This window comes from Mirounga angustirostris, unplaced genomic scaffold (assembly GCF_029215605.1).
Source record: "Mirounga angustirostris isolate CCGP_5_RB_7025 unplaced genomic scaffold, mMirAng1.0.hap1 SCAF_7, whole genome shotgun sequence".
In the NCBI taxonomy this organism is placed as follows: domain Eukaryota; kingdom Metazoa; phylum Chordata; class Mammalia; order Carnivora; family Phocidae; genus Mirounga; species Mirounga angustirostris.
This window is the reverse complement of record NW_026991715.1, coordinates 31,117,475-31,142,999: the sequence shown is the minus strand read 5'-3', so window position 1 is coordinate 31,142,999 and position 25,525 is coordinate 31,117,475. Positions and strand designations below refer to the sequence as shown.

General features: G+C 43.8%; 1 protein-coding gene across 1 annotated transcript in view; it reads left to right on the top strand.

The window, feature by feature from the left end:
- The window catches only part of SPOCK1 (SPARC (osteonectin), cwcv and kazal like domains proteoglycan 1), a 180,492-nt gene that overhangs the window by 144,648 nt on the left and 10,319 nt on the right, over positions 1-25,525 (top strand). Inside the window, exons 5-7 of the mRNA XM_064595652.1 lie at positions 6,581-6,697; positions 10,126-10,347; positions 15,532-15,594. Of these exons, the coding sequence (XP_064451722.1) occupies positions 6,581-6,697; positions 10,126-10,347; positions 15,532-15,594 (402 nt within the window). The remainder of the gene's footprint in view (positions 1-6,580; positions 6,698-10,125; positions 10,348-15,531; positions 15,595-25,525) is intronic.

The following is a 25,525-nucleotide window of genomic DNA, read 5'->3' as shown; positions in this document are numbered from 1 at the left end:
GTGGGTCCCTGTGACAGGTGGCGTGTTTCCTTGTTTGGCTCTTCAGCTGAAGGATTTCATGAGTTACAAGAGTATACCAGTAATTGGTGCCCTGGCAGAGGTTTATGCTTGCGTGTCAGATTTGCCATTTTCAAACAGCCCCAATTGGGTGTTCAAATGGAGCTTCAGTTAGGATTTTAACATCCGCGCGCACACACACACACACACACGAACGCTCACTTGCTATTGCTCGCTCTATTAAATATTAACACTGTAGCTGTGAATACAGAATTTCTGTCCCTACCTGCACTTTCTATCATCCAAGTATGTTTTATCCTTCTGGTTGTCTCCTTGCCTTTGGTTTTCTGTCTAATCCTCCCAGGGGCCTTTATAGACCGTCCTTCATCCCCCAGAGTCCTCAGTAAGCTAAGACCAGCTTGAAAGACCAGTTCCCACCTTTGGGAGCACTTTTCAAAGAAGCTTGGATTTCCTGGGCACCCCTCCCGCTTCCAGAACCATTACCTGTTTGAAACTTCCTCACCAGCTCTTCGCTGGCCTTTGGCCTTGTCTGAAGGAGACAGGGGAGATGGCACCATGGTGGCCAGGGGCAGGGAGAGCCCATCACTGATACTTGAGCAGCAGCCCTCTCTCTCCCGCAGGCTCACTGCCCCACAAGCAGATAGCACTAGATGAGAGCACCCCTTCTCCCTCCCTCGGGGCCTCACCAGGGCTGCAGGAACCCTGGGACAGCTTCTCTGCCCTCTGGGATTGGCGCCAGTGCCCCCTTCTCCCACCCATGAGTTGGGTCACGCATGCTGTCCTCCTGCTTTGTTTGAACACTGTCTGCATTCAAATCCAGTCTAGCCCAAGCCCCTTAAATCTCCAGGCCTTGGGTAGAGCGGGGAGTTGGCGCCCAGGTGGAAAAAGCGATCCCGTTTCCTTCCCTGGGCTCTCGACCTTCCACAGAGGCTGTATGTGCCTTATTTACACCTGCTTATTGCATTTTGTTCATATTTTCCCAACAGACAGGAGAGGTCCCCTGGGAGAGCACCACATTACCTGGGCCCTTCTCTGTCTGAGTGCTGTGCTTTCCTGGGGGAGAAAGCTGTCTTTTTGTACATTTTGGAGTAATGTGCAGTGGCGCTATACTTTTCTCTAATGAAGCCCCAGCGGCTGCACATGTGACCCATGCTTCTGGGAGCTTAACAGGAAGGCAGCAGGCTATGCGCCCCTTCCGCAGGACGCTGTTCTCACGCCAGAGCTAGGGAAGGCTGAGCCTGAATTCATCCCTCTGATACTCAGCCGGCTGCCTCACCTGCATCATTGGCAGAGCCCCCTTTACATGCGAGGGCCTGATGTTTTGATTTTTTCCAACCCAGAAAAGGGACCAAGTCTATTAATTGCCTCAGTTAGTTTGCCTCAGTTAATTGCCTTGTGGCTCCCCACAAGCCCAGTCAACGCAAGGAGCCAGTCCGGCACACAGGGGCAGCCCAGCAAGAAAACAGCCTGGATCCAAAGCCTGTCGCTGTCACTGGTAACTGTGCGACTTTGGGAGCTTGCAACCAGTGTGTTCGTGCATTCCTGTGTTCTTTTAATACTTCTGTTTTGAAAAACGAGATATCCACCCTTGGTCAGCGCTGAGAATACAGGCCCAGGGAAGTCAGGCCAAACCCTCCCATCATGTAGCTTTGCTCTTTGGGAGAAGGCAGACATACATTGCCAGTCGAATCTTGTGTACTTGTACTGACCCACCCGCAAAATAAGTAAAGGAGAGATATTGTTTTCTATATCAAAAGCATCTCCTGAGGCTTAAAAAAAAGCGCGTAAGGATAAAATGGTAACACATTATGCAGACAGTTGGGATATGGGGAGAGGAACATAAATTTGTGAAGTCCCTGCTATACGCCAGTAGCTGTGAGCTATCTTACCGATGTTATCTTATTCCATGCAATAATGCTGTGAGCTGAGCTTTATTACACCATTTTGCAGACGGATACATTGAAGTTTGCAAAAGGCAACAAGAGGGTCATAATATGCGCAGTTAGTAAGTATGTGTCGAGAGCATTCCTCATGCCAGGAACTGGCTGCCTAAGATGCTAGGCCCCATGAGCTGAGCCAGACTCTGTTTTCTGCTGCTACTATCTAGAAGGGAAGAGGGACAGTGAAGGAGAAGGTACAGGTGTGATGAATACCATCCGAGGAGCAAGACGCTGGAAGGCTTTAAGAGGGAAACTCCCCTCCCATGAGGGTTAGGGAAGTCCTCATGAGAGATCTGATGGAGAAATTGGCATTAGCAAGATAAGGAGAGGAGGGTGCTCAGGGTGGAGAGTGGGGCACGGAGCCCAGGGAGGAGAGGAGGGAGACCAGAGGTGGCCCAGGGCACCATGATCCATGCACAGGCTGCCTGACAGATTTGGATTTGCCGGTAGGGGGATGAGGAGTCTCTGAAATAGCTAAGCACAAAAGTGATTTGATCACTTTAGAAAGAGCACTTTGGAGAAAGGAGAAGGGGAAAGTGGGGGAAAAGACAGAGACCAATTAGAATCGCGATCCAGCCTTCTTGGTGGGAGATAATGCTGGGGATGAGGACAGGAATGAAGGCAGTGGAGATAGCAAGAAGCGGGGAACTTTCTGTAGGAATCCGGACACTTCCCAGGTGTGTGCCATGCAGATACGAGGGCCTGGTAGCACCATTTGCTGACCGCAGGAGGAGGGGATGCTGCCCACATTCCAGCCATGCCGGAGCAGGCTGAAGTCCTGTAAGAAAGATGGGGAGTAACCTGTGGGAAACAAGAAGGCAAGTTATGGAATCACAGAGGAATAGGATGCTGGCAGGAACACTCAGGAGGAAGTGAGCTGAAGCCCAGGTGGAAGGCAGGAGGGAAGAGAAGGAGAGGTGGGAAACAAAGAGGACTGGCTGGCCTCATTCACTCCGGAAAGTAACCCAGTGGCCAAGGAGGTCAGGTCCCAGCCTGTGTGAGTGAACCGAGTCCTCTCCCAGGACAGCACCATCTCTTCCTCTGAGGATGCTGATGCTCATGGCCTGAGTACCAGCCTCTGTCACCAGGAGGAGAGGAGAGCTCAGATTCAGATCCCCCTCTTGAGAAATCACAAGGATCGGTCCACCTCAGGGCACCGAGTGAAAATGGCAGGTGGATTTGGTTTTATAAAGGTTTTCTTTTTCCCAAAAGTTATTTTTCCCCAGGAAGGAACTGAGTGTGTGGGAGGTACCCTATGAGTCCCCCATTTCTGAAAACATCAATCCTCAGTTCATCCCTTTATCAGGGGTTACGATAGGCACCTTTAAAAGCAGTCATCCTCCCACTCCCCCACCTCCCACCCATTGTCAGCGTGTCTTTGGTGGCTAGAATCCCCAATCTGAACAAATAGTGCTCTGCAGGCTGTCATCTTTATTTTCTTTTTCCTCTGGGATGTATCCAGCTCCAGGCCAACTGTGCCAGACTTTGTCCCCATAAGGACCATTCAGTGGAGGACACAGCAAGTGAATAGGGCCCACTAATTGAGTGCCTCCTGTCTTTGTCCTGGCTTTCTGATCTCTTTCCACCCAAGCCAGTGGCATTTTGCTTGTGCACTTCTCCCTGAGTGACACATTAGCTCTTTAGAGATTCCAGTGCCTGATTCCATCAGCCATCCAGAGCCTGTGTGCTTTGGAAAGCCGGTGGGAAATTCAGCAGCCTTCTAAAGATACAGATTACCTGCACATCTGTCAGGGTTTAGTTAAACATGACTGACTAATTTATCCTGCAGTGTGAGACGGGGATTCATTTCCCTTGCAAGTTGACTTGGCAATTTTCTCTGCTCGGAGAACATTTAGAATAGATGGTGTGCATGGCAATTGAGAAGAAATAGATGCTATTAATTTTCCATTTTCAAATGTGAGATTGACTCTAGAGCCCACATCCCACTCCCATCAGGAAAACAGACCACATCCTCTCCCGATATGAGCCGCTTGGCATCTGAAGAGTCATGAGAGTGAGGGCTCTTTCCCGAGCTTCCGAGTCAGGGCTTGTCAGTCACCGTGTCCCTGTGGACCTGCTCCTGAGGCAAACCCATGAGTCACAGCTCCCTCCTGGCTGTGTGCATGGCTTAGCACGAGATGCTGGTTCCCGGCTTGAGCGGGCGTGGGATCTTCTTCCTCAGCCCATCTTTATACACCAAAGGGTGGCGGAGCACTTGGGTGGTGCAGTCCGTTGAGCAGTTGAGCGTCTGCCTCTTGGTTTCGGCTCAGGTCATGATCTCAGGGTCATGAGATCTAGATCTCTGCCCGTCTCTCTAAAATAAACAAAAAACTGAAAAACACCAAAGGGAAGCAGTAGAGATAACAGATATCAGGATATCATGATGAACCTCCAAAAAGTTGGAAATCCCAAAGGGATAGCTGATGTCATCCCATATTATCTAGCTCTTGGGAGACACTCTGTATCTGTGCTGTCTGCCATGGTGTTCCCAGCCGCGTGTGACTGTTCAGTGGGGTGGGTGTGACTGGAAAACTCTATTTTAACTTTTTTTTTATTTATTTAAATTATTAATGTAAATAGGGACATCTGGCTAATGGTAACTGTGCTAGAGAGTACAGGTATCCATTTTCCCCAGCGTCTTATGTGGACAAAGCCAGTCTTGTTGAGGTGCATTTGTCTTACTGTTTTTCTGAATGCTGTGATAAATGCTCTGAGCTTACCTGTAAACCATCCATGAAATCGTGGCTGGCACACGCCGAGTAATTGTTACATACCATTTGCTTTGTAAGCCCTTTACATACTTGGTCGAACTCATGGTCACATAGTGGTATTCTGGGTTTAGAGCTGAGGATATGGAGGCGCTGAGAAGTTGGGAATTGTTGGGGTCACCCAGCCAGGCAGTAGTAAAGCTGGGATTCATTCCAGGCACTGTGAGCCCAGAGCTCTTACACTCTGCTGCCTCTAAAGACAGTTCTTGGTGCCATTTCCTGGCTGGTGTTTTAAGATAGAGTCACGTCCTGGTTGTTGAAAGCAAGGCCAAGTATCTTGAGGTGCTTAATAACGTGAGTGCAAATAATGCGTACACTCCATGCCTGGCCCAGTGTAGATCTGGATCCTGGCTGGAATGAGGACAGCGGTTAGGAGAGCACTAAGACTCCACAGACCCAGCTTGGGTCTGTCCACCCACCACAATGGAGAGTCAGGAAGACCTTTCCACCCGAGGTCTGTTAAGTTCGGCTCTATTCTCCGTCAAGCCCCAAACTCTAGGCTAAGGAAAGATGGGCTTTTCTTGAAAGCAGACATGGATTGTAAAAATGAGGGGGAAGATCTGTATGATACTATTCTCTTCTTTGGGAGGCAGATGGGGGCTTATGCCTTCAATTCAGTGAGAGTGTGCATTGATTAAAGGCTAGACTGGAGTTTTGGCAAGACTGTCTACTCATTCATCATTGCCCCCATGCCTTTCAGTAAAGAGCCTGATGCTAACAGTCTCTCTAGACCAGTAGAGTTCAGCCTTAATCTACATCCCATCAGCTCCATTAGATATTTAGAACTTGGCTCTGTATTATAATGGTGTTTTGCTTGACTTCTATGCTCCCTGTCTCCTGTAGCTTTAGAATTTGGGCAAGGCAACTGTTGTGGGTTTGTGTCTTTGTCCATTCTTATTGGGATTTTGGCCCCTTGGGTTTCTAATTTCTTACCCTCCAGATGCTAAAGGCTAGTTTTTCTGCCTCTTAGAAGTGGGCCACTGTCTGGACCCTTCATTAGGATTCTCTATACCCAGAATTAGGGTGATGTTTGGAAGCAAGGCTACATCAGCTCCTTTTTCCACACCATTGTTCCTCCTCTGGGGATTTTCCCCCTCAAGCCTTTCATCAGCACCCTAGGAGACCTTCACAGAGTGTGCACCCCCCTACCCATCCATCTCATTTAGGTTTTCTTCTTGTTCTCAGAAGTATTCCTTGGCCCCAGTTCCTACCATGTACCCTAAAAGATGAGCCTCATAGTTAGAGATAGGCTGCGTGCAAATAGAAAGGACTCTTGGATGAAGGTGGCATCTATCTGTCTATAGGGGAAAGTCAAGTCTCTCTGCCAAAAGGCCAGCAGAATAGGCTACACGCACAAATCCCGACATTGGGCTAAAACAAAATTGATAGTCTGTTGTTACTGGGATCTCTTGGTGTTCCAGGCAGCCTCTCACTAAGGACATTTGCTCTTCCTGAGTGTTAATCTCTTGGCATGAGTTTAGTGGGAAATGTCATCTCTGGCCAACTGCAGTAGCAAGTTCTATCGGGTTAGCAAGAGGGATCTTTTAGTCTTTGGAGGCCGGTGCACGACTCTGAGACTGTTAGCATTGGTTTTAACAGCTCAGAAGCAGTCCAGATTCAGTTCTGAGCAATGCTGCTTTACCCCAGGAGTCCAGGCTTTCCGTCGTGCTCCTTACCTGCGATTGCAGCATCTTTGGGCTGTTTTCCAAGTGGGGATAAGGCATTGCATCATAGTTGGAGAGGGAGGTTTGTTTTGAGCATGGCTTTGTGGATAGCATTGCATATTGAGGGCAGAGAGCTAACAAGAGAAGAAAGTCCATGGACTCACTGTTTCTTTCCTTTGCTTTTCTGCAGCCTGCACAGATAAGGAGTTGAGGAATCTCGCGTCCCGGCTGAAAGACTGGTTTGGCGCCCTTCACGAGGATGCCAGCAGGGTCATCAAGCCCACCAGCTCTGATGCAGCTCAAGGCAGTAAGACCACTTTATCCTCACTAATTGATTTCATTTTATGTACCATATTTCCTTAGTGACTAGACACTCTTGATTTCACAGTAGCCTTTTGGGGTAATCAAAGAAACACTATGTTAAATGCACACACCAACTTAAAATATTTTCTTGATTCCCAAGCATTTCCCCCTCATCCATATAACAACTTAATTTTTTAAAGTCTGGCCACAGAACTATCCTATGTTTAGTATAGAGACTTTGGAAAGTACAAAAACTATTTAAAAATCCACCATTTTAAGAACTGTAAGCATGTTGTGGCATATACTTGCATTTTTTTCCTTGCCATACAGGAAAAAAAAAAAAATCTATGTGTCTTTGTATATACATACAACACACACTTCACAGGCTGTCTTACGAGCTTTTATCACTCAGCAACATACTTTGACCTTCTATGTTGTTGAGTAGTATTGCACTTTGTACTAGTTACACAGGACTTCAAGTAACCGAATTTATGTAATTAGGCCTCTATTTTGGAGCGTTGAAGTCATTCCTAATGTTCAGCTTCATAAGCAACTCTGTACCACACATCTTCGATAATGTATCCCCCCCCCCCCCCCCGCATCAGTGCATTGGCAGAGCCCGTATTCAGAGCCTCTTCATAAGCTAAAGAGAAAACTCAGAATGGGTGAGCATTTTTGTACCTTGATGGACTCTCATTGAACTCAAAGACGATTAGGGGTAGGCTTCTCCACGCTGTGGCCCCGTGGCTCAGAATGTCCTACCCAATAACACAGTTGTTCAAACATAGGGAGTTTTGCAACTGTAAGGATCCAGAGCTTAACCACCCTCTGGTCTTTGGGTGGTTAAGAACAGTCGCCTTAATTTTGGGTTATTCTTTGAGACTTGTAGCTATAGAGACTGGTAGAGATTATTGATCTAGGGGACTATTCTTTTACTAGTTTGGATCTTATAGTTTAAGGGAAAGATAGTGTTTGCTTCTCAGGATCTAAGTATCCAAAGAGTGGTTTTAGGTGGTTGAGTCTGTGGGAAAGAAGAAGGAAGATAGTTTCTTCTTCTAGTTCTGCTGGAGGCTTCCTTGGGAGTTTGTGGACAATTAATTCACAGATGGTGTAGAGGAACTTTTCCCTGGGACCCTCTAGGAGCAGCCCAGCTCTCGGGCTTTCTGAACAACCTTTCAAGAAGAGCAGATTGATATGCAGAGAGCTTCTCCTTGCAGCCTCCAGTCCCATGAGACTCCTTCTGCAGGCAGCTGGGGAGCTAGCAAAAGACCTGCCCTTGGCCAGAAGCAGATTGGGTCCCCAAAGAGGCTTTTAGGTTTGATGTCCCGAAGCAATTGCTGTGAAGGGAATACAAAGGAACAAGACTTGGTTAGCCCACAAGACCACAGGAGGGAGAGTTGTTTTTATCAGTTCAGGAGTTGTGAAGAGGAAACCATGGAACCTTACAAGTCCCACATGCTTGGGGCCACCTAGAAGAGCTGTTCTCTTCCCCGCTCCACCTCTACATACCAGATGCAGGTGCCTTTTCTCTAGAACCTTCCAAATGGGTGTTGGGGAGGTGGGGCCTTGACCTTTAGACTACTGCCCAACCAGCTCGGCACTTTTCTTTGGTGGTCAGTGAGCGGGAAGCTTCTCTTGGCCATGTAGTAAAATGTTAATATCCTGTAAAATTGATGCTTATTACATAAAATATTCTATATAAAACTGTGGAGCCATTTAGTGTCAGCGTAAATGATCTTGCTTTACTCAGCAGCCCCTAAGGACATCCCCATCATAGAGATGGTTCAATCATGACCTTCAAAGAAGAGGCCCCATTATGTCCCCTCTCTTGAGAAGGGGGATGTTTTCTAAGACATGTTATAAGGTGTCAATGGGAATAAATTTAAAAGCTGATTTTTATGTTTGAAGGGCCAAACTCTGCAGCAGCTAGAGAACTTCTCTCAACACATGCTTTTACTGAGCACCTATTACCTGCCTGCCCTGGCAGAGGCTACTGAACACATTCTTTGCCCTCGAGTTGCTTAGCATCTGATGAACATGAACTGACAGTAAGGGGAAGCAGAGGGTTCTGGAAGAGCTCAGAGGTGGAGGTGCTATACTTACTTCACTGGTTTCTGGACAGTAAAGACCCTTTTGTAGAAAACCAAGGCTTTTAAAAGGGTGGGTGCCTTTTGCTCTGTCTCACATTCTCCAAGCAGGGGTTGGTCATGCACACAGCAACCCGCTGAGCAGGGAGTGGGCAGTCAACCCCATCAGGGCCTCAGATGTGGCTGCTGTATCCCCCCTTGCACTGCCCATCCTCAAGCATGGTCCCTAAGCCAGCTGGATGTCCTCAAGGTAAGAGGATCACGTGAGGCACAGGCAGCCCCGGGAGAAAAGGGATTGAGAATGTAGACTCAGGCCTGGACCACCTGCCTTAGAAGCCCAGCTCCACAATTATAGGATCTTGAACAAGTCACTTAAGCCTTGAGCTTTACCCCCCCAACCCCCCGCCCATCTGTAAAGTAGAAGGCATACAGCATTTTAGAGGACTCTTTAGAAGGATTCAGTGAGATAATTAAAAATAAGGTGCTTAGAGGACTACCTTAAATAACAGAAAAATGAACTTTTACAGTAATTTTCCTGGGAAAATAAAACCACTTCTACAAATCTAGCTAATGGAACAATTTGAAATTGCATAGTGCTTTTGATTCTGCAAGAAAGACCAATTTTAGATTTGGGGCAGGCCTTCTCTGGGGGTTGTCTACAGTAGACTCAATATCCTGAGTGTTAAGCAAAGTATTATTATTCTAGTGCGTACAGTTCCATTGTGGAAACAAATAATTCTTTAAGAAAACTACCCCTCCTCCCCCAGGGAAATAAGAAAGAAATTATTGTCTGAGTCAGTTTGGATTCCATATCATGTATCTCTTTAGGGGACTGCAGAAAAGAAGAATGGGGAACAGAGGCAGGTACCTGGCTTGTTTTCCCATTAACGTTCAGACGGCTTGGATTTAACAGTCCTTTGGGACATAATCAGTGCTTCTGGATTGTGCTATATAGTTTCATTTCACTGCCATCTTTTTTTACAATAGTTTCTTTTGTTTTGGTGTTTCAGATATTTTCCCCTAAATATAAAAGTGTAGTTTGCAGAATCCCAAGTTTTTCCTTTTACTCACCATGTTTGTACTCTTCCTTTTGGTCATACCCTATTTTAAGCAAATCTGGTAAATGAAAACTTGTATTTACATCCCAGATAAATTAGTGTTGGGGAGTTTGTCCCTTTGGGACATACTTTTCTCAAACGCTGACTTCTGTTTAAGAGCATTTTAAATTATTTTATTTAACCCCCCATGCCTCAGGAGGGGAGTGGGTGGTGTGGGCCCTGGGCCTCCTCTTGGGTGGAGCCAGACCAGGCTTGGTGGCCGCTGAGATGCACCCTTTTCTCTGCAGGATTTGACACCAGCATCCTGCCCATCTGCAAGGACTCCCTGGGCTGGATGTTCAACAAGTTGGACATGAACTATGACCTCCTGCTTGACCACTCAGAGATCAATGCCATCTACCTGGATAAGTATGAGCCCTGTATCAAGCCTCTTTTCAACTCCTGTGACTCCTTCAAGGATGGCAAGCTCTCCAACAACGAATGGTGCTACTGCTTCCAGAAGCCTGGAGGTGAGGCAGGGGAAGGTGGAGGGTCCTACACTCAGGGCAGCCACACTGGGCACCGAAGGCCTGCGTATCAAACACTAGAGAGGCAGGTGGAGGTCAGCAAGCCAAAGAACACAGCTAGAGAATAAAGCAGTCAACTGATAGAATGGAAGATGCAAAGGCTCTTTTCTTCTCATTTATTTTATTTTTATCATTGTATATTAGAAGATCCAAAAGCATACTGAAAGGGCCCATTACCTCACCCCCCCTTGGGGAAAATCTCTTAATCATCACGTGCCTCAGCTTTTACATCTGTAAAATGGGTGTAGAAACCTTTGCTACATCATTGCCAACGTCACTGTGAGATCCTTTATGTGAGAAATACTGTACAAATGGACAAATACCGTAATGCTCCTTGTCACATGAATTCTCCATGTTCCCCTTGAAGAAAGCCTCTTGTCAGCTTCTCTGGGGTAAATATGGGTTTATCCTGAATCTCCTAGGCAAGGATATTTTGGTTATAAACTCCAGCTCACTTAAGAAACAGACAACATTTGAGGAGGAGGAGTATGTGGAAAGAATACAGGAGCATCTCATGTCATGGCAAGTCAGACGAGAGAGTTGCCTACAGCCTCTCAGGAATCCAGAGGCAGGAGCTCTGAGTCTCCGGGAGGGGCCACATGGTCTGAGTTTCCTTCTTCTGTCTTAGCTTCCTGGGCTTGTGCACCCAAGTGTGGCGATTCACAGCTAGTTGGACTAGCACAGAGTGGCTTGTGTCTGAATTCCAGTCCCACATCCCAAAGCTGGTTCAGCAGGAGTCAGGGATCATGGATAATCTACTCCGAGCATGGCCGGGAGAACCCAGGAATGGAAGATGGCTACAAATATTATAGTTTCAAAAAATTATGTGTGTGTCTGTTCCTCCATGCGCTCAGAGTCACTGTACACACAGCAGAAAATGTAGGCATTGCAAAAGGGCACCCGGTGTCAAGTACATGTATCTGTTGGTAGGACTACAAGATACATTCCTAAAAGCAGAATCACTGGTTGTAGGGCATGTGCATTTTTAATATAAGTATTATTTCCAGTTTGCCTTCCAAAATGGTTGTACTAATTTTTACTCTTACCAAGAATACCTAGTTCTCTGTGGTGTCATTTTTGGTGTGTTTTTAGGAATTTTCCCGAAGTGGAGGATATGAGTACTGTTCTGGTCACATGTGTTGCAAATATTTTTTTTTTCCCCAACTGTGACTTGGTGCATTTTTGCTAGGAAGAAATTTTTCAATTTAGCAATGTAAAGTTTCTCCATCTTTTATGGTTTTTCAGAAGCCATAGGGCTTACATTAAGCTTGGAAAGGTATTTTGTACCATGAAATACTAAAGCAATTCTCTTGTGTTTGTGTTTTCATCAGTACCTTTTGGTTGGTTGGTTGTCTACTGGAATCTTGTATCCCTTCAGATTTTTTCGGTGTATAGTCAGGTGGCGTCCCAGACCCTCCCCCCACCCCTGGAGAGGGTTGTTCAGTCATCTTTCTGTCATTTACAGACTAACCCATCCTCCTCCTCTAATTTGAATGCTTCCTCTATTGTATATGAAACTTCTTCATCTGTGTCTGTCTATTCCTACATCTAGTGGGGCCCTCCTCTCCTGCCACTAATCTTTCAGAATTTTCCTGGATGTTCTTATCCCACCCCTGGAGAGGGTTGTTCAGTCATCTTTCTGTCATTTACAGACTAACCCATCCTCCTCCTCTAATTTGAATGCTTCCTCTATTGTATATGAAACTTCTTCATCTGTGTCTGTCTATTCCTACATCTAGTGGGGCCCTCCTCTCCTGCCACTAATCTTTCAGAATTTTCCTGGATGTTCTTATGCTTATTGTTACACGTCTTGTTAATCTAGAGAGAACTGATAGCTATGTGATATTGAATCCTTTGATTCTAGAACAGCATCTATTAACCAACGGAGTTACCTTTTTAAGTTTTGTTTGTTTAAGAGTTTCTCTCTGTTATATTTCCTGGCTGGTGGTGGTTTCGGGATTCATCTTGTTTGCAGCCACCTTACTGAATCCTCCTTTTGTTTGTGATAATTATTCTGGCTGGTTTCCTTTGATTTTTTTCAGCCATGCATTTGTATCCTCTGCAAAGTAATCATTTTTTTCTTTTTCTATTTTTATATCTCATCTCTTTCCTCATCCTATCAGCTGGTACTTCCAAATTAGCATTGAATAATAGCCATGTTCTTATCTTAATAGAAATACTTGGAGTGGGGCCCCTGGGTGGCTCAGTCGGTTGAGCGACTGCCTTCGGCTCGGGTCGTGATCCTGGAGTCCCTGGATCGAGTCCCGCATTGGGCTCCCTGCTCGGCAGGGAGTCTGCTTCTCCCCCTGACCCTCCCCACTCTCATGCTCTCTCTATCTCATTCTCTCTCTCAAATAAATAAATAAAATCTTTAAAAAAAAAAAAGGTATTTCATTTTGCAATTCATACCATCTGCTATTTGTTTAAATCTATACCTATTTTCTGGGTGCCTGGGTGGCTCAGTTGGTTAAGCGACTGCCTTTGGCTCAGGTCATGATCCTGGAGTCCCGGGATCAAGTCCCACATCGGGCTCCCTGCTCAGCAGGGAGTCTGCTTCTCCCTCTGACGCTCCCCCATCTCATGCTCTCTCTGTCTCTATCTCATTGTCTCTCTGTCAAATAAATAAATAAAATCTTAAAAAAAAAAAAAAAAGAAATACTTGGAGTGATCCAGTACTGAGTACTAAGATGGCTTTGGGCTTGAGTCCATATAATCTCCTGTGACTCTAGCCAGGGTTCCGGCTTAACCTAAGTAAGCAAAGCCTCAGTGCTCATGCCTCCCTCAGAGGTGTGAACGCCGGGACCCTGAGGGTGAGGCTTACTAGAGGACACAGGTGGTCACCGCACTAGGTGGATTCCCTGGGTGGGCCGTCCTCTGAGCAACGGCTGAAGGAGGCCAGAACCCATCTAGGTAGGAGAAGTTGAGCCAAGTACAATCAAAGTCAATTTGTTGTAGTTGTTTCCCATTTTCTGCATTTCCCTCAAGTAAGCTACTTCATTTTTTGTTGGGTTCCCACCACCTCCCTCCCTGACCCAGAACCAGTTCTGGGAATTCTGTTTGCTCTCCACATGTCTTCATTATTTCCTGTTGATTAATGTGTCAAGGCTAAAATTTTTTCCGAGGCCCTCGTTTTGCTCTAGACCATAGGTATTCCATACATGGTATTTTTACTAGGATAAATGTGTAGATATTCTACAATTAAGGCTCTGAGCACCTCTTAGGCCCCCCAAAATTTTGAGAGCACATTTTTAATTTTCCATGTGGCAGGATTATTTATTGACTGGTTTTGGTATTTTTCTTTCGTTTTCTGTTTGGGTTTTAGAACTTTTTTTCAAAAATTCTCACTGGAATTATATGCCTTGAAAGAACACTTGAATATTTGCAAATATTGCTGTTTGCTTTTATTTTTAATACAGAAACAAAGATGCTAAGTATAAGCGTCTTAGAGCCAGAGTTTCTTATACTGCTCTCTTTAAATATGATTCTCCTAGCACTCGGTTTAGCTATGCAATAATGGGAACCCCTGCTAATTCTTTTCCCGGGGACAGATGTCATGCATCTTTAAGCTGTGGAATTAAAACTCTGGTTCCATTTGATTAGTCTTCCCATAGGAGTATCAGTAACATGGATGTTACACCTGACTTCTGCTTCAGAAACAAACTTCATTTATTTCAGTGTTTAATTCTGTCGAGGAGCAACTCTTGTCTCTGCTCAGCAGCCAGCATTTTTTTTTCTGTTAGAATTCTTAACCTGGCATTTGGTCTTGCTCTAGACTTCTTCTTGCAGCACTTTCTAGTAGGTCTCAGCATGATTTATGTTTCCTTGCTGAAAGAGAAGTAGAATTTTTACAATTACCGTGGGACATTTTGAGGAACGTGTGAATGAAGGTGACTTGTGCTGTCTTGGAATAGTCTTCCAAATGTGTATGGTTTCACACAAAAATGACCCTTTCCATTTGCAAAAGAGGAATAATGGTACCTACTTTGTGGGGTTGTTGTAAAGAGTATGACAAAGTTCTAGAACATTTTCTGGTACGTGCGTCCTAGTAAATGCTACCTTTAATCATCAAAGATGGAATTAATTTATTTCCATTTTCCTTGCTTGTCTTCAATTGGCATCTTTCTCCTATACTCAGAAGGCACCTTAAACCCAGAACTGAACAAAATTTGTTAGCTTTTCTCAAGGAACAAGCAGCAAAACAGGGTAGTGTGCAAGGCACAGGGTAACAGATGTAAAGAGGTACTTGGGTATTTACGACAGGCCCCAAAGTTGCTTGGACAGAAGTAGTGTAAGGCCCTTGAGCACATGGTAGAGCCTCCCCCAGCCACAGGACGTGCACAGCCAACTCATGGTAACACTCAAGATGGGGGAGGCCATCTTGCTTTAAGCTCAGAATGGAGTAAGTTCTCGGGAGACAGGAGAACCACACTCCCATCTGCCCTACTTAGCTGTGTGGTTCCCACACTCCCATCAGTCCTTCAGCACAAAGGTGTTTGCTTTATAATCGGGGACTTGGAGGCTGAGAGAGAGACTTGCCCAAAGCATTCAGCTATGAGGTGGCAGAGCTGAGAGTTAAGGTTTCCCTTTTCTCCATTCACTGCTTCTCTACGTGTCTCAGATAGCTTCATAGTTGTCCCTTGAGGCGTGTGTTGTACTTTGCTGGGGTGGTGAGCCAGAAGGTCTAAAGTAGCTATTCTAATCCTCTTTGTCTCCTGCAGCAAGACCTGGGGTACATGAAGTATTTGTCACCTTCCCTCTGGTTAGTTGCTCGCATATGGGCATTCAGAACATTTAACCACTAGGAATCTTTGGTCCTGGTTCTCAGCTGATTAAAACGTCTATTACCAGATCACCTAGTTGGCACCTAACATTTGCTTCCATTGAGGGTGGGCAGAAAAATTACAATGCAAGTAGCCCCCAAATACTATTTAAGTACCCCGCAGTGTAAGATTTTTTTTATTTAGTAACACTAATAGCCTGAATTTGTTTTGCTGCATAATAACAGCATATGGAGTAATTCCAGTCCCAGATGTGTCACTGTGTACATTTCACGTCAAGAGTGAAGCCAATCATTAGAGATTATGTCCTGCACCATCTGGAGACTGACTTTCATAAATGATTTTTTAGGTCTCCCTTGCCAGAATGAAATGAACAGGATTCAGAAGCTGAGCAAGGGGAAAAGCCTGTTGGGTAAGTACAATTTCTTGTTACTCACTTAAACAACTAATTAAACTATCCATGTCTCTTGTAATATCGAGCCACAGCAATGGTTTCAGTGTTTCCTGAAAGAAATGTGTCGCTTCATCCCCAGACGGCTGGCCAGGCGTAATTTTAGAATCGCTGCCTCCTCCCTTAGCCTGGGACTAGTGGGCGGGAACCCAGCACCATGTCTACCGCTAGCCCCTCCCTTACTTGAGCTGGGGAATAATACAGGAATTTACAGACCAAGTTGTCCGGGCTGTACCCTCTTCTGTATTTATAAGATAGGGTTCAAAGACTTGAGTGTGCATAATAATCCACAGAGGAAAGCATATACATTTCTCTCTCTGTCCGAATGAGACCTGTGTTTTTCTCCTGGACATGCCAGTCTGTGGCTGAGGTAGAGGTAACAAATGCTGGCTTGTTGGAAGTGCTCCCTTGCAGCTGCGTGTTCTCTTCCTCCAGCGCTCAGGGGACGTCAGGGCATTCAGACCGAGCCATTGCAGAGAGTGCTAAAGCTCATTTGTTGGCCAAAAAAGGAGTCTGTGTTGCTTTACTTGCTTTTTAAAAAGAGAGGTGCAATACCCTAATTCAGAATTATTCTTGTTAAGCCGTAAGAAGCAGGTCCGTTGCCTAAGTAGCTTGCCGTTTCAGACGTGTAGCTATTTACTGGAAGAAAATGGACAAGTTTTCTGTAGACTGTCAAAAGTAGGCAGTCTGTGAACTCTGGCAGGTTCTCCTCCACTGCTTTTTGGGTCACCTCAGAATACCTAGATGCTCTTTCTTCTACTTTTGAAAGTTATTCTATTCATTGGCTCGCCTCAGATGTTTCACTTCTGATAATGCCCCCTGTTCAACTCAGAAATGATCTGTGTGGACCTAGGTTCTAAAAAGACAAAGGCATCTTTCTGGTGTGAAGGCAAACTGGCTGGCTCCCTCCTATGCTGCGTTATTTGGGATTTGGGTGATGTACCTAAGGTGCACAGGTATAGAATTAGTATAAATCTATTTTTAAAATTTTATTTTCATTGGCTATCTTCTGGGTGCTTCATTATTTAATAATGAATGAGACATTTATAAGGTATGTAGTCTGAGATAAAATGTCTCATCTTCTATTTTCCCTACCTCACCTGAATGAAGTGCCTGTCTTTGTCCTATCATGAATCTTTATCACATCTCCCCACATATGGAGATCACTCTGGCTGAGTTATAAAAATATCATTGACCTTCTTGCACATTCTTCTTTTCATGGGGCAATTCAGGGGCATTTGAGTTTAAAAAATAAAGCAAGCCAACAACCTCCAATCAGTTATAATTACAGCCTACTTAGGAAAAGTGGTAATTCTATTACATTATAGATTTAGAGCAACACCTGCTTCTTACCTACCTGAGGCTAAGTCCAGTATGTATTTTTGTTGTTGTTTGGAAAGTGCTACTGTTTTCCAACTGCAGCTCAAGGAGAAGGATCAGTATTTCCTCACTTTTCTAGTAGTAGTTCTCCTTTGCAGACTTTGATTGAGAATCTGTTCACAAATCTCTCTGCCTTTTCATCATGGGAATCCTCTTTTTTCCTTTTCCGTCCTCCCGCTGTGCACTGGCTGAGATCGTGCGTCCAACTCCGGCACAAGCACATTTACCTGCCATTTAGGAATGATTTTCTATGGTTATCTATTTGAAAGAATAGCCGGGGGAGCAGGGTGATGAGGAGTCGTTGCCATAATCAGTAGGATCTGAGGTTAAATCCAGTTCAGAATAGCAAAACCATGGCCTCCCATGCTACACTTCTTTCTGGAGTCTAGTACTCAGAGACCTTTGTCTTCACATCAGTGTTACTACTCTGGTCACAGGAGTATTTTCCCATAGAAGATGAGCACGCAGTTGTGAAACACTCTAAGAAAAACCAAAACTGAGATACAGAGGTATTCTCAAACCATACGTTAAGTTTACTAGCCCCAGACTTACTAAAATATCACCAAAGAATTTACTCTATAGAAAAGAAACAAGACATGCTGCTAAATCTAAATAAATATGACCTATAGAAATGTTCTATAGCAAGCAAGGATTAAAATTTCAGACTTTTGGGGACAGTGTTTCCTAGATTAACTTGAAACCTTATTATGGAATTTCCCCAGAGAAAGACATAACAAGAATATATTGTTGTCAAAACTATACAAAAAAAAGATGGACCTAAAAAACTTGATCATTTCAACAAAAATCAGGAAAGGGGGAAAAAGAAGAGCATGTGTATCTGTAATCACAATAAATGGACCAAAACTCATTATGAGACCAACTGTTGCTTTTAGACATAAAAGTAAAACCATTACACCAAAAGTTGAAATTAAAAGCTACTAAAGACTCCTTTTCATAAAAACATGACAAAAGCAAATATTTTGTCTTGAATTCTATAAACAAAGGAGGAATATCATATTGCTGAAATGTTCCTTTTTCTTTTACCATATTATGGTATGCCGGTAACTTAAAAGAGAATTACAAGGGGGAATCGTCATACCTATAACTGTAATTGGACACATAACATACCTCTTGAAACTTAGCTTAAGTAGAAGAAATGAATAACATGATTAATTAGCATTCATATATATGTATTCCTGTACTAAGCATGGAATGTATTGTCTTTTCAAACACAATAAACAATCCCCCAAAACCTATCAATCACAGATTAAATTCACTTGCTAAAACACAATTAGATTATTTACCTAAACCCCATACACAGAGGGGGGAGAATATAAAAAATGAAATAGAAAGTACAAAACATTTAGAAGTAAAAGTTTTGTATACCAAATGAAACTTACCTTCAAATGCATTAAAAAAAAACAAAACGGTAAATGTTTTAATTAAAAAGCTTTATAGGAATAATGCAAAGTGAAACAATCAAGACTAATGTAGAAATCCATGAAATTGGCAGTAGGAAAAGCTCAAATACTGTTATGAATTGTAACTTCAGCTATAGGACACTGCTATAAACTTGTGGTTTTCAAATTTCAGCATTAGAATCACTTGGAGGGTTTATTAAAACAGTTTGCTAGGCCCTTCTCTCAAAGTTTCTGATTCAGCAGATCTGGGGTGGGGCCCACGTATTTACTTTTCTAAGATGTTTCCAGGTATAAACCAAATTCAGGAGTACATTAAAAGGATCATTTACCATGATCAAATGGGATTTAACCCTGAGATGCAAGGATGATTCAAAATAATAGAATGTGGTATCTGAATAGATGCAGAAAATACATTTGACAAAATTCAGCATCCATTTATGATTTTTAAAAACTCAACACAAATTAGGTATAAAAGGAACAAACCTCAGCATAGTAAATGCCACATACAACAACCAACATCATACGCAATGGTGAAAGGTTGAAAGCTTTTCCTCTAAGGTCAAGACTAAGACAAAGGTACCCACTCTTAATACTCCTATTCAGCATAGTACTGGAAGTCCTAGCCAGTACAATCAGGCAAGAAGAGAAACAAAAGGCATCCAAGTTGGAAAGGAAGAAGTAAGATTTTGTTTGTAGCTGGTATGTTTTAACCAAGGAAGTGAAAGATCTATACACTGGAAACTATATGACACTGATGAAATAAATCAAAAACAACACAAATAAATTGAAAGGAATCCCATGTTCATGGATCAGAAGAGTTAATACTGTTAAAATATCCATAGTACCCAAAGCCATCTACAAATTAATTGCTATACCTATCAAAAGTCCAATGGAAATTTTTGCAGAGGTAGAAGTAACAATCCTAAAATTCATACAGAACCACAAAAGACCTCAAATAGCCAAAGCAATCCTGAGAAAGAAGAACAAAGTAGGAGACTCCACACTTCCTGATTTCAAGCTATATTATCAAGGTACAGTCATCAAAATGGCATGGTGGCATAAAAACAGAAAGATCAAGGAAACAATCAAGAGTCCCATAATAAATTCATGTATATAAGGTCAACTAATATTTGGTAAGGGAGCCAAGAATACTCACTGGAGAAAAGACAGTCCCTTAAATAAATGGTGTTGGGAAAATTGAATATTTATATATAAAAGATTGAAACTAGATCTCAATTTTTATGAGTGGTATAAGATAAATTTGAAATGGATTAAAGACTTAAATGTAAGAATGGAAACCAGAAAACTCTAAAAGATAACATAGGGAAAAAGCTGGGCCTCGGCAATGATTTTTTGGATTGGTTGCACAGCAAAAGAAAACCTACCGAATGAGAAAAAAATATTTGCAAACCATGTATGTGCTAAGGGATTAATATCCAAAATGTATAAAGAACTCACACAATTCAACAGCAAAAAAAAAAAAAAAAAAAAAAAAAACTGATTTAAAGATGGGTAGAATATCTGAATAGACATTATTTTTTTAAAGATTTATTTATTTATTGAGAGAGAGAGGGAGTAGGAAGAGGGAGAGAACCTTCAAGCAGACTCTCTACTTAGCACAAAGCCTGATGCAGACTTGATCTCACCACCCATGAGATCATGACCTGAGCAGAAACCATGAGTCAGACACTTAACCAACTGAGCCACCCAAGCACCCTAGAATGGACATTTGTCTAAAGAAAACATACAGATGGCCAACAGGTACAGCAAAAGATGCTCTATATCATTAATCATTACAGAAATGCAAATCAAAACCACAATGAGATACCACCCCATACCTGCTACAGTGACTATCATCAAAGCAACAATGACAACAAATGTTGGCGAGGTCACAGAGAAAAGGGAAGCCTTGTGCACTGGTTTTTTTTTTTTTTTTAAGATTTTTTTTTTAATTTATTTGAGAGAGAGAGCACTTGAGTGGGGGAAGGGTCAGAGGGAGAAGCAGACTCCCCGCTGAGCAGGGAGCCTGATGCGGGACTCGATCCCGGGTCTCCAGGATCATGACCTGAGCTGAAGGCAGTCGCCCAACCAACTGAGCCACCCAGGCGCCCAGCCTTGTGCACTGTTGATGGGAATGCAAACTGGTACAGCTACTATGGAAAGAGGTATGGAGGTTCAACAAAAAATTTAAAATAGAACTACCATATAATCCAGAGGAGCAAGATGGCGAAGGAGTAGGAGACCTAAATTTCATCTGGTCCCAGGAATTCATTCTGAACACCTATGAAATCAACAGGGGATCAAAGAATAGCAGCAACTCTCTGAATAGAAAAGCAACCACTTTCTGGAAGGTAGGACGTGCAGAGAAGTGAATGCGAGGCGATATTCGGGAGGATAGACAGTGGGGGAGGGGCCTCCGTCAGCCACTTCTAGCAAGTGATAAAGCCAAGGAGCACAAAATCGGAACTTATAGAAGTCTGCTCCACTGAGGGACGTCGCTCCAGTGGCTAAGCGGGGGGTGGAACCCTCGCGGGACAGTGTGGTCTCAGGACCCTCAGGGTCACAGGAAGACCGGGGGTGCCTGACTGTGGCAGAGCTCCCAGGTATCAGAGCAGGGAAGCCAGCTGCAGAGATGGAGCCAAGGAGTGGGCTCTCAGCTTGGGGTTGCCATAACCTGTGATCCACAGCACAGCTGGGCCACTGCTCCTCCAGCAGGGACCCAATAAGTGGCAGATCAGGGGAGACTCCCCTTCCTCCCTCGGGAGGAGCATTGCAGGAGTGCACCACACGGATCTGCTGGGTTTGGAGACTCCACACAGGGCCGTGCGCCAGAGAGAAATGCTCGGTCACAGACCGGGTGAGCACGGAGTGCGGCCGGAGACCGCGGAGACGGGAGTGACTGACTGCTTTTCTCTGGGGGCTCACTGAGGAATGGGGCCCCGAGTTCTCGGCTCCTCCTGGGTGGAGATTTGGAGGCCGCCATTTTCACTCTCATCCTCCAAAGCTGTACGGAAAGCTTGCAGGGAACAAAAGCTCCCGAGAGCAAACCCGAGCAGATTACTTAGCCCGGACAGGCAAGGGCGGGGCAATTCCACCTCCGGCAAAGGACATCTGAGAACCATGGCAACAGGCCCCTCCCCCAGAAGATCAGCAAGAACAGCCCGCCAAGACCAAGTTTACTGATCAATGAGAACGGCAGAACTCCAGCACTAGGGGAATACTGCACATAGAATTCATGGCTTTTTTCCCATAATTCTTTAGTCTTTCAACTTTTTAAATTTTCTTTATTTTTTTCTATTTTTTGTGAATTCTTTTTCCCTTTTTCAACCAACATCTTATCAATCCCTTTTAAAAAAAATCTTTTTCAATTTTCATTTTTAGAGTCATATTCTATCCCTTCATTGTAGTTAACATTTTTTGTATAAGTTTTTTCTCTTTAAAATTTCGGGGAACAGTTTCTTCTAACAGACCAAAATATACCCTAAATTTCCAGTGTATGGCTTTGTTCTAGTCTCCTGCCTGATCACATTTTTCTTCTTTCTTTTTTCAACCAACTTCTTATCAAATCCTTTTATAAAATCTTTTATAATTTTCATCTTTACAGTCATATTCCATCCCTTCATCGTATTTACCCTTATTTTTGTATATATATAAGTTTTTCATTCGTTAAAATTTGGGGAGGCAGTTTCTTCTAACAGACCAAAATACACCCAAAATCTAGTGTGTGGCTCTGATCTATTCACCAGCATGATCATATTTTTTTTTCCTTTCCCTTTCTTTTCCCCCTGGTTTCAGGTCTCCTCTGATTTATTTAGTGTATATTTTTCTGGGGTCATTCTTACCCTTTTAGCATTTTGATCTATCATTCATCTATTCTCCTCTGGACAAAATGACAAGACAGAAAAACCTCAAAAAAAAGAACAAGTGGCAGTACTGACTGCCAGGGACCTAATCAATATGGACATTAGTAAGATGGTAGAACTAGAGTTCAGAATGACGATTATAAAGATACTAGCTGGGCTTGAAAAAAAGCGTGGAAGATACTAGAGAATCCCTTTCTGGAGAAATAAAGAACTAAAATCTAACCAAGGCGAGATCAAAAGGGCTATTAATGAGGTACAATCAAAAACGGGGGCTCTAACCACTAGGATAAATGAGGCAGAAGAGAGAATCAGTGATATAGAAGACCAAATGATGGAGAATAAAGAAGCTGAGAAAAAGAGAAATAAACAAGTACTGGATCACAAGGGCAGAATTCAAGAATTAAGTGATACCATAAGACAAAATACTATTAGAATAACTGGGATCCCAGAAGAAGAAGAAAGAGAGAGAGGGGCAGAAGGTACATTGGAGTAAATTATAGCAGAGAACTTCCCTAATTTGGGGAAGGAAACAGGTATCAAAATCCAGGAGGCACAGAGAACCACCCTCAAAAATCAATAAAAATAGGTCAACACCCCAACATCTAATAGTAAAACTTACAAGTCTCAGAGACAAAAAGAAAATCCTGAAAGCAGCTCGGGACAAGAGGTCTGTAACCTACAATGGTAGAAGCATTAGATTGGGAACAGACCTATCCACAGAGACCTGGCAGGCCAGAAAGGACTGGCATGATATAATCAGAGCACTAAATGAGAAAAATATGCAGCCAAGAATACTATGTCCAGCTAGGCTGTCATTGAAAATAGAAGGAGAGATAAAAACTTCCAGGACAAACAAAAACTAAAAGAATTTGCAAACACAAAACCAACCCTACAAGAAATCTTGAAAGGGGTCCTCTAAGCAAAGAGAGAGCCTAAAAGCAACATAGACCAGAAAGGAACACAGACAATATACAGTAATAGTCACCTTGCAGGCAATACAATGGCACTAAATTCATATGTTTCAATAGTTACCCTGAATGTAAATGGGCTAAATGCCCCAATCAAAAGACACAGGCTATCAGATTGGATAAAAAAAATAAAAAAAAAAAACAAAATACAAGACCCATCGATATGCTGCCTGCAAGAGACTCATTTTAGACCAAAAGACACCTCCAGATTGAAAGTGAGGGGGTGGAAAACCATTTGCCATGCTAATGGACACCAAAAGAAAGCTGGGGTGGCATTCCTTATATCAGACAATTAGATTTTAAACCAAAGACTGTAATAAGAGATGAGGAAGGACACTATATCATACTTAAAGGATCTATCCAACAAGAAGATTTAACAATTGTAAATATCTATGCCCCTAACACGGGAGCAGCCAGTTATATAAGGCAATTAATAACAAAAGCAAAGAAACACATCGACAACAATGCAATGATAGTAGGGGACTTTAACACCCCCCTCACTGAAATGGACAGATCATCTAAGCAGAAGATCAACAAGGAAATAAAGACTTTAAATTTAAACACACTGGACCAAATGGACTTCACAGATATATTCAGAACATCCCATCCCAAAGCAACAGAATACACATTCTTCTCTAGTGCACATGGAACATTCTCCAGAATAGATCACATCCTAGGTCACAAATCAGGTCTCAACCGGTACAAAAAGACAGGATCATTCCCTGCATATTTTCAGACCACAATGCTTTGAAACTAGACCTCAATCACAAGAGGAAAGTTGGAAAGAACTCAAATATATGGAGGCTAAAGAGCATCCTACTAAAGAATGAATGGGTCAACCAGAAAATTAAAGAAGAATTTAAAAAATTCATGGAAACAAATGAAAATGAAAACACAACTGTACAAAATCTTTGGAATGCAGCAAAGGCAGTCCTAAGAGGAAAGTATATAGCAAGACAAGGCTTTCTTAAGAAATAAGAAAGGTTTCAAATACACAACCTAACCCTACACCTAAAGGATCTGGAGAAAGAACAGCAATTAAAGCTTAAACCCAGGCGAGAAGGAAAGATGGCAGAGGAGTAAGGAACCCTATTTTAACTGGTCCCTGGAATTGAGCTGGATATCTACCAGACCACTCTGAGCACCCACGAAACCAGCCTGAGATGTAAGAAGATCGGGATCTCTACGAACAGAATATCGCAGGCAGTTAGTTTCAAGGTACAAAGCAGGGAGCTGTGATTCCGCGGGCAGATATCGGGAGGATAAACGGCAGCAGGAGGGTGCCTGGCTGTGGGGATCCTGCATCGCCGGTGAGCGACAGTCTTGCATGCTGGGGAAGGGGCACAGACTCGCAGACCAGTAGCGGCGGGGAAAGGACTTTAGGGCAGCCCCCAGGGCGGAAACCCGAAGCGGCGGGTTCGCGCGTGTGAACTGGAAGTGGCTGGCAGTTTTAGAAGCACAAAGGGCAGAGATGTGCTCTGACCTGGAGGCAGGACTGGGGCGCCGCGCAGGGGCACACAACCCAGGACGCTGCAGTTTATAGCAGCACGGACAGAAACGGAGACAGTGTGGCCTGGAGAGCTCACTGAAGAACAGACTGTGGTCCCTCTGCTCTGAGGCAGACGGTTGGAAGCGGTCTCTTCTACTCTGACTCGTGGAAGAGACGCAGAAAGCCTCCAGGGAAAGCCGCCAGAGAACAAAAGCCCCCAAAACTGATACCCGCTGGGCCCATCCCCCGCCACGGGGGCCCGGCAACTCCGCCCAAACAGGGTTGCCTGAGTAACAGCGTGGCAGGGCCCTCCCCCAGAAGACAGGCTGGGAAAACAAGAGGCCAGCAACCCTAAGGTCCCAAGAAAACAGGTGCATCTTGCTTGGGTTCTAGTCAATAATTTGGACTCTATACATTCCCTCAAAAACCCATCAACAGAATGACTAGGAGGAGGAACCCCCAAAATAGGAAAGACTCAGAGACTGTGACTTCTGCCACAGATTTACAAATGGATACAGATATAACCAAGATGCCAGAAATGGAATTCAGGGTAGCAGTTGTGAAGACGGTAGCTAGAATGGAGAAATCAATTAATGGCAACATAGAGTCTCTAAGGGCAGAAATGAAAGCTGAATTGGCAGAACTTAAAAATGCTATCAATGAGATCCAATCCAATCTAGATAATCTAACGGCTAGGGTAAGTGAGGCAGAAGAACGAATAAGCGACCTGGAAGAGAATATAATAGATAAAAAGGGAAAAGAGGAGGCCAG